Source organism: Haliotis rufescens, unplaced genomic scaffold (assembly GCF_023055435.1).
Source record: "Haliotis rufescens isolate VD_foot unplaced genomic scaffold, xgHalRufe1.0.p SCAF_1, whole genome shotgun sequence".
NCBI classification, from domain to species: Eukaryota; Metazoa; Mollusca; class Gastropoda; order Lepetellida; family Haliotidae; genus Haliotis; species Haliotis rufescens.
In genome coordinates this window covers 16132405-16150160 of record NW_025963779.1, presented here as the reverse complement: position 1 = coordinate 16150160, position 17756 = coordinate 16132405, and the positions used below count along the sequence as shown (strand labels likewise).

The 17756-nt window shown below is 41.8% G+C and overlaps 1 protein-coding gene across 1 annotated transcript; it reads left to right on the top strand.

The window, feature by feature from the left end:
- Positions 1-7363: 7363 nt before the first annotated feature.
- On the top strand, positions 7364-16894 carry LOC125377891 (CD109 antigen-like). The gene is made up of 9 exons (XM_048391972.1): positions 7364-7450; positions 8476-8633; positions 11084-11109; positions 11274-11433; positions 12471-12541; positions 13884-14009; positions 14175-14218; positions 14358-14451; positions 16872-16894. Exons 1-8 carry the CDS (start codon positions 7398-7400, stop codon positions 14365-14367), a joined length of 648 nt encoding a protein of 215 aa, XP_048247929.1. The 5' UTR covers positions 7364-7397; the 3' UTR covers positions 14368-14451; positions 16872-16894.
- The last annotated feature ends 862 nt before the right edge of the window (positions 16895-17756 follow it).

The window sequence follows — 17756 nt, the reverse complement described above, 5'->3', positions numbered from 1 at the left end:
GACCCACCTGTTGGTTTACGATTTCGCCAATATGAAAGATTGTCTTGTCCAGACTTGATTATTTACAGTCGCCGTCATATAACTGAAATTATGCTGAGTGCGGCGTTAAAAGCCAACTCCAAACAAGCCAATCCAATATAAAAATATTTTATGTCCGTTACCTGTTGAACTGTACGAATATAAACAAGAGTTAACTCCCCTGCATTGTGAGATACACTTTCTTTTCATATGCATAAAATAATGAAGCAACTGAAACTTGATACACCTTATCTTCATTCCAACTATGTTCCATTATGTAGATTTACGTCAGGCACTTCAGACTGACTATCTGTAGATATAAACTGGGCGGCAAAAGAAAGTATAGGTCGAGTTCCATGATCGATAAAAAAATAACAAGAAGAGGTTTTGTTGTGAATTATAACATTGTCTAGGGAGGGGTAACAAATGATTGATCAACCACAGTTTGAATGAAATTGTGCAATCACAGGTAATGTAAGCTCAAGGTAAACAATGGTGGGGTAAGAAATTTCATTTTCAAAAGTTGTCTGAAATGTCGCCGAAAAATTGTCAGACAAACTGCAAGTTCATTGTCGACACAGTTGCCTTTAATGGCGTGTATGACGTCCAGCTGCCTCAATGCATGCTGTGATACATCTTCTGATGACGTGGACTGGAATCCGTTGCCACTCGTCTCTCAGGGCCTGCTGCAATTCTTGTCTGTTGACGGGAGGCTGATGGCGTGCTCTAATCTGTCTGTCAAGACAGATGTTCAATAGGATTCATGTGGGGTGAGTGGGCACGCCGGAGCAAAACGTCAACGTTCTGCTGGTTTAGAAACTTTCGGGTCAGTCTTGCAGTATGGGGCCTGGCATTGTCGTGTTGAAACAATGTCCCCTGCTGTTGGTTTTGTAAGAACGGAAGCACAACTAGCTGCAACACTTGGTCTCTGTACTGCACAGCGTTTGGTATAATCACCAAGTCAGTCTTCTGATACCGCCCCACACCATGACACCTCCCCCGCCGAATAGATGGACCTCTCGAATACACGCCGGAGCCAAACGTTCCCCTCTGCGTCGATAAACTCGTTCTCTGCCGTCATTTCGAAACAAGTTAAACCGACTTTCATCAGTAAACAGCCCTCGACGCCAATTTCTCACTTGCCAGCGTCGAACCTGCCTCGCCCATCGCAGTCTCAGGCGTCGATGTTGCGCAGTTAGTACATTCCTCGGAAAGGACGATACGCTGGGATTCAAGCAGAACGAAGTCGTCGTAGTACTGTACTGTACGTTGGCTAATGGGATGTCCCAACGCTGTTGCTGCCGTCGCCGTCGCCGTTACGAATCTGTTTCGCAGGTGAATGAGCCGTATCTGACCGTCTTCCAGTGGTGCTGTCACTCGGGGTCGTCCGGTTCTAGGCCTGTCCTGTGTCCTCCCTGTCTGCCTGTACCGTTGAATCAGCCTGGTTACTGTCAATGGTGCACAACAAAACCTTCTGGCAATTTGGACCTGTGTTGCCCCCATTTCGGCCATACCGATGGCTCTCTCTCTCTGCTCCTGTGACAGTCGTGGCATTTCTTTTGTGTGCTTTCATCACGTGTGGTTATACCCTGCAGACGAACGCATTTATACAGCCAACATGCACGTGCAGTTTATGCCATAGGCGGGAAACCTGTTTCACCATTTTTTTGTCACCGCACAAGCGCCATCAAAGGTGGCGCGTTCGTGTGAGGTGTTTTTGGGTACCTGTTCCTGGGCAGTCATATTCCCAATACCCACTTTCCACTAGTTATCGCTGTTTTTAGGAAAATTACAAATTGCCAACCTATACTTTCTTTTGCCGCTTAGTTTATTATCCCTCCGCTTCTTTCCTCGCCAACTTCGTTCGTTCGTCACGTCGAAGACCCGGGTTCGATTCCCGACATGGGTACAATGTGTGAAGCCCATTTCTGGTGTCCCCCGTCGTGAAATTGCTGGATTATTGCTAAAAGCGGCGTAAAATAAATCTCATTCACTCACTATTCCTTCCGAACCGAAAGGATAGAGTATCGTGTGTGAATTTATATTAAAATATGCACGCTATAGATAACATATAAATATCATTAACTGGTATTGGCATCTGCATTAGTTCGTTAAGGAGCGACTGTACGGACATTGGGAAAATGTTCATACACGAAATCACCAATCACCAAAGTGTTCTCTATCACAATATGAGGGCGGTCAGTAGCCTAGTGGTTAAAGCGTTCACTCGGGTTCGATTCCCGGTATGGGTACAATGTGTGAAGCCCATTTCTGGTGTCCCCCGCCATGATATTGCTGGAATATTGCTAAAAGCGGCGTAAAACCCCACTCACTCACTCTATCAGAATATGAAATAAATGCTTTAAGGAAACGCAAAATAGTAAATCTGAACCTGTAATATATATTTTTTTTTAATAAGTCTGTATTAGAACCGATGTAGTTTTAGGTTTATGAGTCATAATCCACGTGATGGGCCATACCGACAATAATATTGAAAAAACTTGTCAAACTAAATAATATTTTGTTCCACGTGTAATAGCAAATTGAATAAAAACTGCTCATTCGGACGATGCTATGTTTAGCTTCGCGATATCAGATGTACCGAAGACATGAACACGTGATTCTTCAACGACCAATCCAACGTTTAACTTCCCACTATAAATCAGATCGTTTCATTCTCAGAGACTCCGTTTATGACCACGTGGAGTAGACTTTAACGGACATAGGAACCCACCAATGTCATATTCTCACCAGCGCAATGCCACCTAGCGTGGAGGTTATCGTACCCAGGTGTTGAACGTGTGACTTGTGGCTCTCCGTTGGTCATAACTGAAGCTATGGGAGTGACGTGGTCTTTGAACAAGCTGACAGGGCGCTGGTTGAAGTGGGTGTTTAATGGTGGTTAGAGCACACGAAATGCGCGGAAATACTCGTGAATTGTAATAGTTCAGGTAACTTGACGGAAATAGATTTACGAGACGGAAGGTGTTTTATGTTTGTGTGGTCTGGCTGGACGTGTAGCTGTTACAGGTACTAGGTACGACAGTACTACTACAATCATTGCTACAGTTTTACTACACATAGTTCCCATTCATCTATTTCTATTCGTGACTACCAAGCACCACCCAAGCCCATTACAGTGTCCTCCACATCTACAGAATTGGCAACGTTTGTCAAGCGAGGAGACTTAAAGGGGGAAGTGTACACGCAAAAATCACTTTCTTTCTTTTTCTAAACAAAACGCAATTTTAGAATTAGTTAATATCTGTGTTTGAAAATGCAAACTCATTTTTTTCACAGGGAAAGTAGGAAGCTCACAATAGTGTGAAAATGATATGCCGTTATGAGGCCTTCGTTTTTCGAGCTAAACAGGCCTGAGTTATCCCCCTTAGATTATGACGTAATTGGTTCCAATTCAACTGGATCCCTGTCTATTTTCAACGCAAAAGATATCAAGTACCAGTTTGCGGTAAAACAACATGGCCTACGACACACTCCGGCGCAGTGGTGACTCAGCATAACACTATGCTGGCTGGCATCTGAGACGCTAGAATCACACACCTGTACCTACGTATACACCACATGAAGCGGCTCTAACATAGCACGATGACGTCATAATGTTTATCAATTGGCCCCAATGACGTCATATTGTTTTTGTTATGAAAATAGAACACTTGGTAAATGTGAAAAATATAAATCGTTTTAATGCAAAAAATATGTTAATTAATTGTGATATTTTTATATTTTTGTCTATGACACTACTAGGTTAATACTTTTAATGTGGAAAAAGTACAAGAAAAATAGGTTCATTTCCGTGTGTACTTGCCCTTTAACGTATTGGGTGACTTGGTCGCATGCTCGTATCCCAACAGCATGGATCGTTGACCATATCAATTACTGACTTGTCTGGTCAAGAAGGGATAATTTACAGACCATCGTCACATACAAATCTAAAAAACAGTGCGGCGTAAACAAACAAACAAACAAACAAATACACACAGGAAAGGTATCGCGAACCCTGTGGAGCTACATGTACATTCATTCACAATAAACCCAGTTAATCCGGACGACAACTTTCCAGATTAACGAGTTTCCGGATTCTCGATTGGACGAATAAAGTAGAGTTTGGGGCGTGTAATGCCGGATTATCGAATCCTGGATTAAGAGTATTCATCCGGAGGCCGGTGTCCAGACTTCTCAGGTTTCACTAAAAACTGAACGTCCTTAGAAGTATCCGACTTTGCTCTGCCATGAACTGTAAATACTTCAGTCACTACTACCACTGCCACGACCACAACTGCTACACAACCAAGACTACAACTAATGCAACAGCCACTATCACCCAACTCCACCACCACAAAAGAATCTCTATTGAACATGTCTTTAAGCAACACGTGTTCCGCGTACCTTGTATGCACTCAACAAGAATGGCTTTGTGTTAAATATAGCTATGAACATATCTCAAAAGTCGCTCCGTCATTACATTCGTTTAAAACATTTTTTCTCAGGCTTGCGACATTTCCCATTAAACCATATCACCAATAAAGGCTAGCTGATATGTTTCCACATGTTTACAATCACAATGTCTTTCCCGTCAACAACAGTTATAAAGAGGCCATTACTGGAGCGTAATTATAGCTATCACCAATAACGCTCGGACTTTATGACCAAAGCATAGTATTAAGGCAACAGTTACCTCCAGAAGGCTGAACAGACCATCTCAGTGACATGTTTAATGTATACAGCCTTCACCATCCATACATTGTTTGTTTGTGGGCAGGTCGTAAAGAGTGGAATTGGAGCACCTGTTAGTACGGTCGGGTTGTTTAGCCATAAGACGGGTTATGTTTTCGTAAACAACTCGATTGGAAGTAAGGCATGTTTGGTAGTGCGTCGGGTGGATGTATGGAGTATTTGTATGAATATATGTAGCGAACCAAAACTATGCAGTTCTGTGTGACAATACTTAGATATGTAGTCCGTTAGTCCGGGCCCCGTTAATCCGAACACCCCGCTTTCCGGACGTTTTTATTATTATGAAATTTGTTATCCGGATGATTTCACTGGAAACAGTGCCATGACGGCAAGTGAGGTTTTGTTAACGTCATCTTGAACAGTATTCCAGGTGAATCACGGTGTAAGGTTTAGGCAACACTACTGCAGTGAAACCCACGATGGTGCGGATGACCTTGAAACATAGACAGGACGAATCTGGGATTCGAACCCACGACTACATGTCTCTTGAGCGCCTAAAGGGACGAAACCTAACGTTTTCTAAAAGCATTGTCAACTGTCAATTTTCAACTCTCGGTGTCAGTCACACATCAAGTGTCATGTATCAAGTTAGTATATTTCACGTGCGCGTATCGTTACTATCAGGGCTAACAAGTGAACATCGTTGAAAAAACAATGTATAGCATCCCATTCAAAATACGCCCAGGGCGATCAAGGGGAACCTGTAAGCATCGTTGGATACCCCATGTGAAACACGCCTCGGGCGATCAAGTCTAACAAGTGAACATCGTTTGGAACAAAAACATGTTGCTTATCACGCCATGCAAAAAAACGCCTTGGGCGATCAAGGCTAACAAGTAAACATCGTTGGAAAGTACATGTTTCCTAGCACATCCAAAATACGCCTTGGGCGATCAAGGCTAACAAATGAACATCGTTGGAAAGTACATGTTTCCTAGCACATCCAAAATACGCCTTGGGCGATCAAGTTTAACAAATGAACATCGTTGGAAAGTACAGTCATGTTTCCTAGCACATCCAAAATACGCCTTGGGCGATCAAGGCTAACAAGTAAACAACGTTGGAAAGTACATGTTTCCTAGCACATCCAAAAATACGCCTTGGGCGATCAAGGCTAACAAGTAAACAACGTTGGAAAGTACATGTTTCCTAGCACATCCAAAATACGCCTTGGGCGATCAAGTCTAACAAGTAAACAACGTTGGAAAGTACATGTTTCCTAGCACATCCAAAATACGCCTTGGGCGATCAAGGCTAACAAATGAACATCGTTGGAAAGTACATGTTTTCTAGCACATCCAAAATACGCCTCAGGCGATCAAGGCTAACAACTTAATATTGTTGGAAATACTGTGTGGCTTATCACATTCATAATACTTCAGGCGATCAAGGCCAACACACGACAATTCATAACGTATTTGATATAATTGAATGAGTTAGTGAGTGAGCATGGTTTTACGCCGCTTTTAGCAATTTTCGAACAATATCACGTCGGGGGACACCAAAAATGGGCTTCACACATTGTACCCATGTCGGGAATCGAACTCGGGTCTTCGGCGTGACGTGCAAACGCTTGAACCACTAGGCTACCTCACCGCTCAGATAAAATGTGAGGCAAACAGAATATTGTATTGAAAATATTATAATGAGCCTGTAAGACATCAAATGATAAGAACTGATCAAACGTTATTCTTTCAATCAATTACTGATATGATAGCAACTGTATACATGCGTTGGACTGAATTAAATAGGAGGCTACCACAGACACAAGAAATTAATCATTAGTCATTAATCATTCATAATATAATTATATGATAAATGTTGTCATTCAGGTGAAATAAAGTCCTGGTGCATGAAGCCAGAAACTGACAAAGAAATTAAACTAACCATGATTAATTTCTTGTTTATGTTTTAAATGAAGGTTCGGCTGGTGCTACTATTTTTGAGTGACATTACTTTCATAAAATTTCTCAACGACTAGGATACGCAGGTACTTGTTTTCTATACACTCCTTATTGATGCAGTAGTCCTCTATTTGGTGTTCAAAAGATAAGCTATATTACACATGCACCTTTTATGGGAAAAAAACATGTCGCAATCCCATAAAATCAAATTAACCTTCTTTTTATTACTTATTTCGATATTTGTATCCTGTCATTTAAAATAAATGTTTTTACGTTGCTTTATTTAAGGTACCAGAGTTCTCCACTCTTTATTCGACTGATGCAGGGTTTCTGGTGAGTTGGGCAGCCATCCCGATTGCTGTTAAATGATCGCTGTAAAGACTCTCTAGAACTTATTTTCTTGTATTTGTTTATTTAATACTAGTTTATATACTAATGCTCATGAATGAATATTGATTCCATATCTATTCAAACTATTTGTATTAATAATGAGTCTTACTATGTTATCATATTATATAGTGTTGGTTTACTATCTAATTAACGCACATCATGTTATTCTAAATGAATTCAAACCGCAATGTTTTGTTCAATGTGTGTACAATCCATTGTATTGTTTCCATCAATTGTTGAACATTGTCAATATTTTGTTTACAATCTTTTCAAAAGTAATGTGGACAACATTGTTATTTCAGTTTCAGGAAAATAAGTTAAATATCCATAATGCTGCTGCTCATATGGCTCACCATATGTGGGACAACAGTGGCCTCCGAACAGTGAGTGTACATGCTTGTTTCATCTTTAGTTACTACATGTATGGTAGTGAGTGGATATTGTTTTACGAGACATCCTGCGTTTTAAAAATGTTATTTTTCACCAACATGTATATCACTTTGGGGGGGGGGGGGGGGGGGGGGGGGGGGGGATGAATAATCTAGTCTTTTCATTTAATTTTCACCTATATGTTGCTTTTTACACCCAATGAATTCTATGTCGACGGATAGTAAATATGCACCATGCTTCAAAGAGCCTAAGATCCGTTGGTCCAACAGCATTAATACACACGAATATTCATTCGAAGCTTTCGAAAACCACACTGTTGCTATGGCAGAGCTGGTTCACAGCTTTCACAATCATTTTGCTTGTGGTTCAAAACTAACTGCCCTTGCATATGCATCATTACACTTATTTTTGAACTAAGGTTATACCGAACTCGAAAGGACCTCACATTTTAGTTCGTTATAACCGTAGTTCGATATAAGCATATATACAACATGTATACAGCAAATGGCCGGGACAAAAAAAATCAGTTCGTCATATCTGTCAGTTCGTTATAAACGTGTTCGGTACCGTTGCATTATTTTCAGTTACAGTTTGCATATCTGTAGTTATTTAACGTCACATTTAGCAATATGTGAGGATATGTTATATGACAGCGGCCTGGAAGAAATCCAGTCTGGACCAGACAAACCGATGATTGATATTATGAACAACGACCCATGCAGCGGCCTGGAAGAAATCCTGTCTGGACCAGACAAACCGATAATTTGATATTATGAACAACGACTCATGCAGTCGGGGTACGATGGCAGGGAATCAACCAAGTCGCCGAACCTGACCCCCTGATCAAATTTAGTAGTGCTTCAACATGCATAGGTTGCTATGGCCCAAATTTGGTAGTTCAGTTAGTTAAGTCAGTCAAAAGGAAACAGCAAGGTGACACTGGAAGAACTGTATTGATGGTAGACAACCCACATCTCGTTTACACATTTGTAACAATTCTATGTGCATCCACCTTCAGGAACTTGATCTTCATGGTTCCCACCTTCATCCAGCCAGGGTCCAACTTCAGTGTGGAGGTCCACAGCAAGGGCTTGAGATGGGAGATACCTCTTTTCGGAGCAATACTGGATGGCAACGGCAGAGTCGTGGAAGCTGCAAATGCAAACGTTACACCGGGTGAGCTTTTACCTTCTCCCAGGGTCGGCTCTGGAGCTAGTTGGGCATGTTCAGCAGTATATCATCCAAAACTGGTTTCGACAGAACATATTGCATATTTGCTACATCTCCAAGGATAGGTGAGGTGAAATAGGGTTTAACGTCGCGTCTATTGCACTTATAAAGCGACGTGCATGTACGTGTGTGTGTTTGTGTGGCTGCTTGTACTAGTCCGGACTGATGCCAATTTATAGTGCTAGCTCACTGAGATACCATGCCGCAGTTTAACAGGAATACCCAACTCAGACACAGTATAATGACTCCGAGCCGACTAGTCCTTGTTTTAGCCTCTTAATGCCGAGCGCCAGACAGGGTAACAACAAGTACCATCTTTTAACGTCTTTTTGTATGACGCGGCCGGGGTTCGAACCCCGGACCTTCCGTTCTCCGGGCGGACGCTCTACCACTAGACCACGGAGGCGGTCCTTCTCCAAGGATAAATCGCTACAAAGAAATTGTAGCACAATGCTTTGTAGATCATTGTGACTTAGTCGATTTCCTTCTACATCAAGCTGACAAGCCGTGATATTATTGACATATTGATGATCAAAACCAAACTCATTCACTCATAATAAAATTATATATATATATATATATATATATATATATATATATATATATATATATATATATATATATATATACACAAAGAAAAAAGTTAAGCACACACTAATATATTTCATTATTGTTTGGTCCCAATAATTGTATTTGCAATAACAGTCATGAAAGATATAATTACGGGAAGAATTATGTTTTCTTGAGATGATGTAATCAGTCATGCGTGTCGAAAGCTCACGTGCCATGCATAGTATGCCCGTACAGCATGCTACCCTCGAGTATCTCTAAAAGCAGCATATCCAAACCTAAAAATTGCTTTCTTAAGCTCGGTTTTAAACAGTTTTTCCATGAAATTGTGTGGCACGAAGGCGATTATCAGACGCCACAAGAAGGCAAATAATCGGCATGCATGACGCAGGAATGTCTGGTTCTGCCATTGGTAGGAATTTGGGGTATCAGCACACTATCGTAAGCCGTTTAGTCCAGAAACATGCTCAGACCGGTGATGTACAGGACCGTCCAAGTTCCGGAAGACCTCCTATGACGACACATTGCGAAGACAGGGACCTTCTTTGTCTCATACGTCGAGAACCCTTTTTAACAAGTACTCGTCTGAAACAGCTGTGGTTGCCCAATAGTCGTTTCAGCACCAGAACCGTCAGGAACTGGTTGAAAGCAGCAGGACTGAGGGCTAGACGAAGCGTCCCTTGTTGAGAGATCACGACAAAGCTGTTCGTTTAGCATGGTGTTGCGCGACGGAACTGGAATCTGAGAACTTGGAAACGGATCCATTGGTCAGACGAAAGTCGCTTTCTGCTCCACGTCACTATGGAAGAACGAGAGTTTGGAGGCACCGGAACACGGCCTACACCCCCAGGAACATTAAACCGAATGTTGCATACGGCGGAAGCTCGGTAATTGTTTGAGGTGTATCTCTCATGAATGCAGGTTGGATTTGGTCACCATAAGGGGCAACATAACAGAGGCTCAGTACATCCGGGACGTTTTCAGGCCAGTCGTCGTTCCTCATTTTGCCAACCACCCTCTTGCTATTCGACCTCAGTACATGGATGACAATGCCAGGCCTCATCGTTCGCATACAGTCGTGAATTACATGAGGGCCAATGCAATAACGACTCTACCCTGGTTAGCAATGCGCCCAGATTTGAACCCCTTTGAACATGTTTGGGATATTCCGGGGCGGTGATATCAGGCACGAGATCCTCCTGTACACGATTTACGCCAATTGTAGGCAGCATTGCATCAGGAGAGGTTATTGTTGACGAATCAAAAGGTCCAACGTCTGACTGGAGGCATGAGATGTAGGGTGGAATGCATCATCCGGCACGTGGCGGTTATACCCGCTACTGATCTGTTTCACGTGTCATGTCAAGTAGAGACTTTAAGGAACATTATCACATCAAACGTAACTCGTTTAATTAATCCTGTAGCTCCATACGTTTTTGTAGGTATTGTCTAAGGTCAAAAACAGTACCTGGGTTACCATGATGTTTTTTTTTCAGTAAATTTCAATCACAACTCACCAATATCTTCTTTATTTGTTGTCACATGTTCGTTCTATCCGATGACATTGGTATCGCCCAGCTCCTGTGGTCAGTCATCCCATGCCATGATTTTTGCCATTTGACATGGTTCAGAAATAGGGGTGTGCTTAACTTTTGTCTTTGTGTATATATACAATGTCATATGCATGTATGTGCATGTTTGTAGTGTTAACTATTACTACAAGGTGCCAGTGTCAGTCCCGTCTTACCAGCCTTTATCATTTATTAGTGCCTATATTTATGTTAAACTAAAATGAATGTATTTTTATGATTATATTAACTTTATAGATGGGGTGGCCCATATACGGATAAAGGTAAGTGCCTATCTGTTATATAATATCGCTAATTATACAGAAATGTTTAAACAACACGATATCGATGCCACCCAGGCGACTGAAAACGGCAAGAATGTTCCATTTACGTCTAAATCGTAAGGCAATTATGTATTTCCAATATTTCTTGGTCTGTATGTCAACAGATACCACAAGGCATATCCCAAACAGCCGACTACAACTTTTCCTGTCGACCGTCAACACAGAAGTTCAAGATGGCGCGTGTTGAACAACGTCTGATCTTCAGAAAGGACGAGTATTTCTTCATCCAGACAGACAAATTCATCTACAAAGGGGGACAGACAGGTAACTGGTCCAAATTTAACTAAAAAAATAACTCAGTGTTGTTAAGTCATAACTAAAGTGCGTCGTGCTATCAATGAAAGTACTGGACTTAATGTGTATTTGTGTTTGATAATACAACAATGATTGTATTTATATCGTCATCGTGATGACGTCATCTTGATTGCCTTGTCATAAAGTGTAAAACCGTTATTGAGTAAGCGTCTGAAAGTACAAAAGGGAAATGATTTTACCATATACTACTAGTGAACTTTGGACAGTTTACAATGCCATACAATATAGGTAAATGTCATACAACGTGCATAAATGTCATACAATGTAGGTAAATGTCATACCTTGTGGATAAATGTCATACAATGTGGGTGAATGTCATACAATGTGGGTGAATGTCATACAATATTGGTATGAATTCGAAGTATGTTGGAAGATCAGTTTTGACCACTCCGCAGTGTACACCGAGTAAAAATGGTAAAATCCTCATCCCCGATTATCCAGGGTAAAATTAATATATAATGATATTTTATTACTAAATACCCTGGACCCATACATCGACATAGTGTCGTTTCCTCTCTTGTAGCTTACATAGCACAACATGTCTCCAGCTCATGAGAGTAATTTGTTTGGCCGGCTATTTTTCATCGTGCCTTTCGACTTGAGCTTAAACTGAGGCTAGTCATATATGGTAGCGAATATGGGTCCAGGGTATTTATCATAATATGATAAGGTAATACCCTTGATAATCGAAGATGCATATACCTACTCTGCAATGCATTTATGATATGTCAGTTACGAAAGGTCAGCACCAGTTTTACGTCTGCACATGCCCGTTTGCTCTTCAAAGTCATTTGTTTTCAAAGACAACACTATTTTCATCAACTTGTGTGTATATGTACTATAATAAACTTTTGTTTCATATATCTATTTGAAAGTCTATTTCGTTATTATTCAATTCATTCTACATTGTATGTAGATGTATCTACTGCTTGCATTTACCGAATTAAGCTGTTTTTCTAAGTCTTCGTTATAACTTCATATTTCAGTACGATTTCGGGTAATCTCGCTGAATGAATACCTGCTCCCATCTGCATCGCGTCTTAACATCACAATACAGGTACGTCTCATGGAAATCATCTCAACAATGATGAGTCACTGTATCAGGTGGTGACCCAGCATCACGCGCAGTCGCACCGTGACTTGACCTCTACCATTTGTACCGTGACTTGACCTCTACCATTTGTACCGTGACTGGACCACTACCATTTGTACCGTGACAGGACTGTACCATTTGTACCGTGACTGGGCCTCAACAATTTGTACCGTGACTGGACTTCTACCATTTGCACCGTGACTGGACACCTACCATTTGTACCGTGACTGGACACCTACCAATTGTACCGTGACTTGACCACTACCATTTGTACCGTGACTGGACCTCTACCATTTGTACTGTGACTTGACACCAACCATTTGTACCGTGACTGGACCTCTACCATTTGTACCGTGACTAGACACCTACCGTGTGTACCGTGACTGGTCCTGTACCGTTTGTGCCACGACTGGACTCCTACCATTTGTACGTGGACAGGAGCTCCACTGTTTGTACGGAGACATAACCTCAACAGTTTGTACGGCGACAGGATCTCTACATTTTGCTTTTCAACGCTGCTGAACCGCTGTTACACCACTATTTCGACCAACGACCTTACCCTGACAAGACATCTTCCTATGGATTAGAACTGAGACATTTCTACTTCTGCATAGCTAGTGGCACCGCGACCCTACCGCGACAAGACATCTCTCTATGGATTATAACTGCGACAGGTCCACTACTCCATAGCTAGTGGCACCGCGACCCTACCGCGACAAGACATCTCTCTATGGATTATAACTGCGACAGGTCCACTTCTGCATAGCTAGTGGCACCGCGACCCTACCCTGACAAGACATCTTCCTATGGATTAGAACTGAGACATGTCTACTTCTGCATAGCTAGTGGCACCGCGACCCTACCGCGACAAGACATCTTCCTATGGATTAGAACTGAGACATGTCCACTACTGCATAGCTAGTGGCACCGCGACCCTACCGCGACAAGACATCTCTCTATGGATTAGAACTGCGACAGGTCCACTACTGCATAGCTCGTTTCACCGCGACCCTACCCCGAAAAGACATCTCTCTATATATTAGAACTACACATACTGTCTAGAGGCCTCTTCAATTGTAAATTGTCTGTCAGCACCGTTGGAAATGACTTGATACCTTACGCCCATATCCAATTTAAGCAAAAATACAGGGTAGCCATATGTGGCTGTAGACTGTTGCAGTGACCCGTAACTGTCTCTTTTTAGTAATAATACATTATACGTAATAGAGTTGTCGGGATGATGGTTTACAGACTTCCAGAAGTTTCACTAAAGTTGACAAAATATCTTCGCTGTTCCATTTCGTAGGATCCTAAAGGACAGAAGGTCAACGAATGGATCAAAGCAGCCCCAATTGAAGGAGTGTTCACGAAGGCCTTTGAACTTGTCGATCAGCCATCTTTCGGAATATGGTCCATTACGTCATCTGACGGGGTAATAGATTCAGAGAAATATGTTAAGGAAGGGGTATTTCTAACTGAATTCAAAGTAATACTACTTAAAGGTTATAGGTTAATTTGATGTTGAAGTTAATCATGCTTTTGTAGTTCTATCAACAGGTGTAAGGATGTGTTTAAAATGGTGCGTTTATATTTGTAGGTTAAAGTAGCAACTGCCAACATAAAAGTGATGGACTTTTGTGAGTATGTAATGGATGGGTAACCAGCATTATTAATGCACAAAAATACAAATCATTTATAAATATAATAGTTTATGAAATTCTTGTGGAAGTATGATTATATACATGCCAATTTGACCCTTACATATTTTTCTTACTATCAGATCTACCTAAATTTGAAGTAAACGTTCAGTTCGAAAGCCAAGCCAGATATGCCCTCTTGACTGATTCTTCTGTGGGTGTGAAGGTTTCAGCAAGGTACGTGAAAGTTACAGCAAGGTACGTGAAGGTTTCAGCGGGATACATGTAGGTTTCAACAAAGTACGTGATTGTTAAAGCTAGGTACGTGGAGGTTTCAGCAAGGTACGTGAAGGTTTCAGCGGGATACATGTACGTTTCATCAAAGAACGTGATCGTTAAAGCTAGGAACGTGAAGGTTTCAGCGGGATACATGTAGGTTTAAAAAAAGTACGTGATCGTTAAAGCTAGGTACGTGAAGGTTTCAGCGGGATACATGTAGGTTTCAACAAAGTACGTGATCGGTAAAGCTAGGTGCGTGAAGGTTTCACCTGGATACATGTAGGTTTCAACAAAGTACGCGATCGTTAAAGCTAGGTACGTGAAGGTTTCAGCGGGATACATGTAGGTTTAAACAAAGTACGTGATCGTTAAAGCTAGGTACGTGAAGGTTTCAGCGGGATACATGTAGGTTTCAACAAAGTACGTGATCGTTAAAGCTAGGTACGTGAAGGTTTCAGCGGGATACATGTAGGTTTCAACAAAGTACGTGATCGGTGAAGCTAGGTGCGTGAAGGTTTCAGCGGGATACATGTAGGTTTCAACAAAGTACGTGATCGGTAAAGCTAGGTGCGTGAAGGTTTCAGCAAGGTACGTGAAGGTTTCAGCGGGATACATGTAGGTTTCAAAACGTACGTGATCGTTAAAGCTAGGTACGTGAAGGTTTCAGCGGGATACATGTAGGTTTCAACAAAGTACGTGATCGTTAAAGCTAGGAACGTGAAGGTTTCAGCGGGATACATGTAGGTTTCAACAAAGTACGTGATCGTTAAAGCTAGATACGTGAAGGTTTCAGCGGGATACATGTAGGTTTCAACAAAGTACGTGATCGTTAAAGCTAGGTACGTGAAGGTTTCAGCGGGATACATGTAGGTTTCAACAAAGTACGTGATCGGTAAAGCTAGGTGCGTGAAGGCTTCAGCAAGGTACGTGAAGGGTTCAGTGGGTTACATGTAGGTTTCATCAAAGTACGTGATCGTTAAAGCTAGGTACGTGAAGGTTTCAGTGGGGTACATGTACGTTTCATCAAAGAACGTGATCGTTAAAGCTAGGAACGTGAAGGTTTCAGCGGGATACATGTAGGTTTCAACAAAGTACGTGATCGGTAAAGCTAGGTACGTGAAGGTTTCAGCGGGATACATGTAGGTTTCAACAAAGTACGTGATCGGTAAAGCTAGATACGTGAAGGTTACAGCGGGATACATGTAGGTTTCAACAAAGTACGTGATCGTTAAAGCTAGGTACGTGAAGGTTTCAGCGGGATACATGTAGGTTTCAACAAAGTACGTGATCGGTAAAGCTAGGTGCGTGAAGGCTTCAGCAAGGTACGTGAAGGTTTCAGCGGGATACATGTAGGTTTCAACAAAGTACGTGATCGGTAAAGCTAGGTATGTGAAGGTTTCAGCGGGATACATGTAGGTTTCAACAAAGTACGTGATCGGTAAAGCTAGATACGTGAAGGTTTCAGCGGGATACATGTAGGTTTCAACAAAGTACGTGATCGTTAAAGCTAGGTACGTGAAGGTTTCAGCGGGATACACGTAGGTTTCAACAAAGTACGTGATCGTTAAAGCTAGGTACGTGAAGGTTTCAGCGGGATACATGTAGGTTTCAACAAAGTACGTGATCGGTAAAGCTAGGTATGTAGAAGTTGCAGCAGGATACGTGAAGGTTTCAACAAGGACCTTGATAGTGTCAGCACAATACACCAGGGCTGCAATAAAGTACGTGAAATATTCAACAAAGTACGTGCTTGATTGAGCAAGGTACTTGACGGTTTCAACAAGGTGCGTCATGTTTCAACAAGGTGCGTCATGTTTCAACAAGGTAGGTCAAGGTTTAATCAGGGAAGGAGAAAGTTCAGCAAGGTACATGAAAGTTGCTGAAAGATGCGCGATGGTTTCAGTTAGCTACGTTTATGTTTCAACAAGTTACGTGAAGGTTTCAACAAAATCCGTGATGGTTTCTGCAAGGTACGCGATTGTTTTAGCAAAGAACGTGATGGTTTCTGCAAGGTACGCGATTGATTCAGCAAACTACGTGATCGTTATACCAGGTACGCAGGTGGAAGTTTCTGCAAAGTATGGTAAAGTTGCAGAAAGGTGCGTGGACGTTTCAGCAAGTTACGTTGATGTTACAACAGGGTACATGGAGTTTCACTATTGTACATAAATGTTTCAGTAAGGTGCGTGATAGTTGGCTGACGGTAAAAGATGGTAACAGGGTTTCGCTGTATAGGAAGCATCCATAGTGTCACGCATGCAGTAGTGCCATTTGTAAATAAAAGCTACAATGTTCCAAAAGCACCCCGTATAACAAGATGAAATGCTATATTCATTGCACCGGGGACAGTCCTACACAAATATTGTTTACTGTTACAGGTACACCTTTGGAAAAGATGTTCAAGGAAGCGTGTCCATAGTCGGTCTGTTGCAGTCCTGGGACCAACCAATATACCATGGCCGCAGATTTCCTTTGATAAAAGAGGGACCCCAAAATGCACGTGGGCCCTGCCATTATTTATAGATAAATGGACGTTTTCATCAACATAATATTTATAAGAAAGGACGGTTTACATTTCCAGTATAAACTACATGCACATGTAAAACACGAGGCGTTATCAATTTAGAATATAAACAAAACCTTCCACAAAAACCGCATAAAAGTGTTAATCTTAGAGTATTGATAGTATTAGCTTGTTTCTATAACGTCAAAAGATTTATTATGATTGCAGCTAACATCAGGTGAGGCTGCCTTCAGCATCCCAATGTCCCGGATCCATGAGATGGAGTCAGCCCTGGGGGCACCTCTTTCCTCTGACTCTCTGATTATCGACGCCTATGTGACAGAGTCAGGGATTACAATGAACGGTTCCGGATCTATTGCTCTCTACGACACCTCGGTTGCTTTGAAACTCACCACACCACACAAGTACTTCAAGCCTGGTTTGCCGTTCATCTTTCAGGTTCTTAACTTTTCTCTTGTTTGAACGTATGTCTCTATCAATATATCGCCACAAGCAGACAATATGACTGGTATTTAACTGTTTTTAACCAGATGATTTTGTTCATACAGACAACCATTACACAACCTGATGGAAGCCCGCTTAAATCTCAAGACCAAAAAGCACTGATTTCTATTTATATGAACGGAGAGCCAACAAAGACGTCCTTCACGCCTTCAACGAATGGCATTGATGACCACAAGATAGATATCCCAAGTGGAACAGACTCTATGGATATTGGGGTAGGATGCGCATAGTCTTC

Coding starts and splice junctions, on each gene's coding strand:
- LOC125377891 (XM_048391972.1), top strand. CDS start 7,398: ATGCTGCTGCTCATATGGCTCACCATATGTGGGACAACAGTGGCCTCC. Junction 7,451..8,475: donor ACAACAGTGGCCTCCGAACA/GTGAGTGTACAT, acceptor ATCCACCTTCAG/GAACTTGATCTTCATGGTTC. Junction 11,434..12,470: donor CTACAAAGGGGGACAGACAG/GTAACTGGTCCA, acceptor TTCATATTTCAG/TACGATTTCGGGTAATCTCG.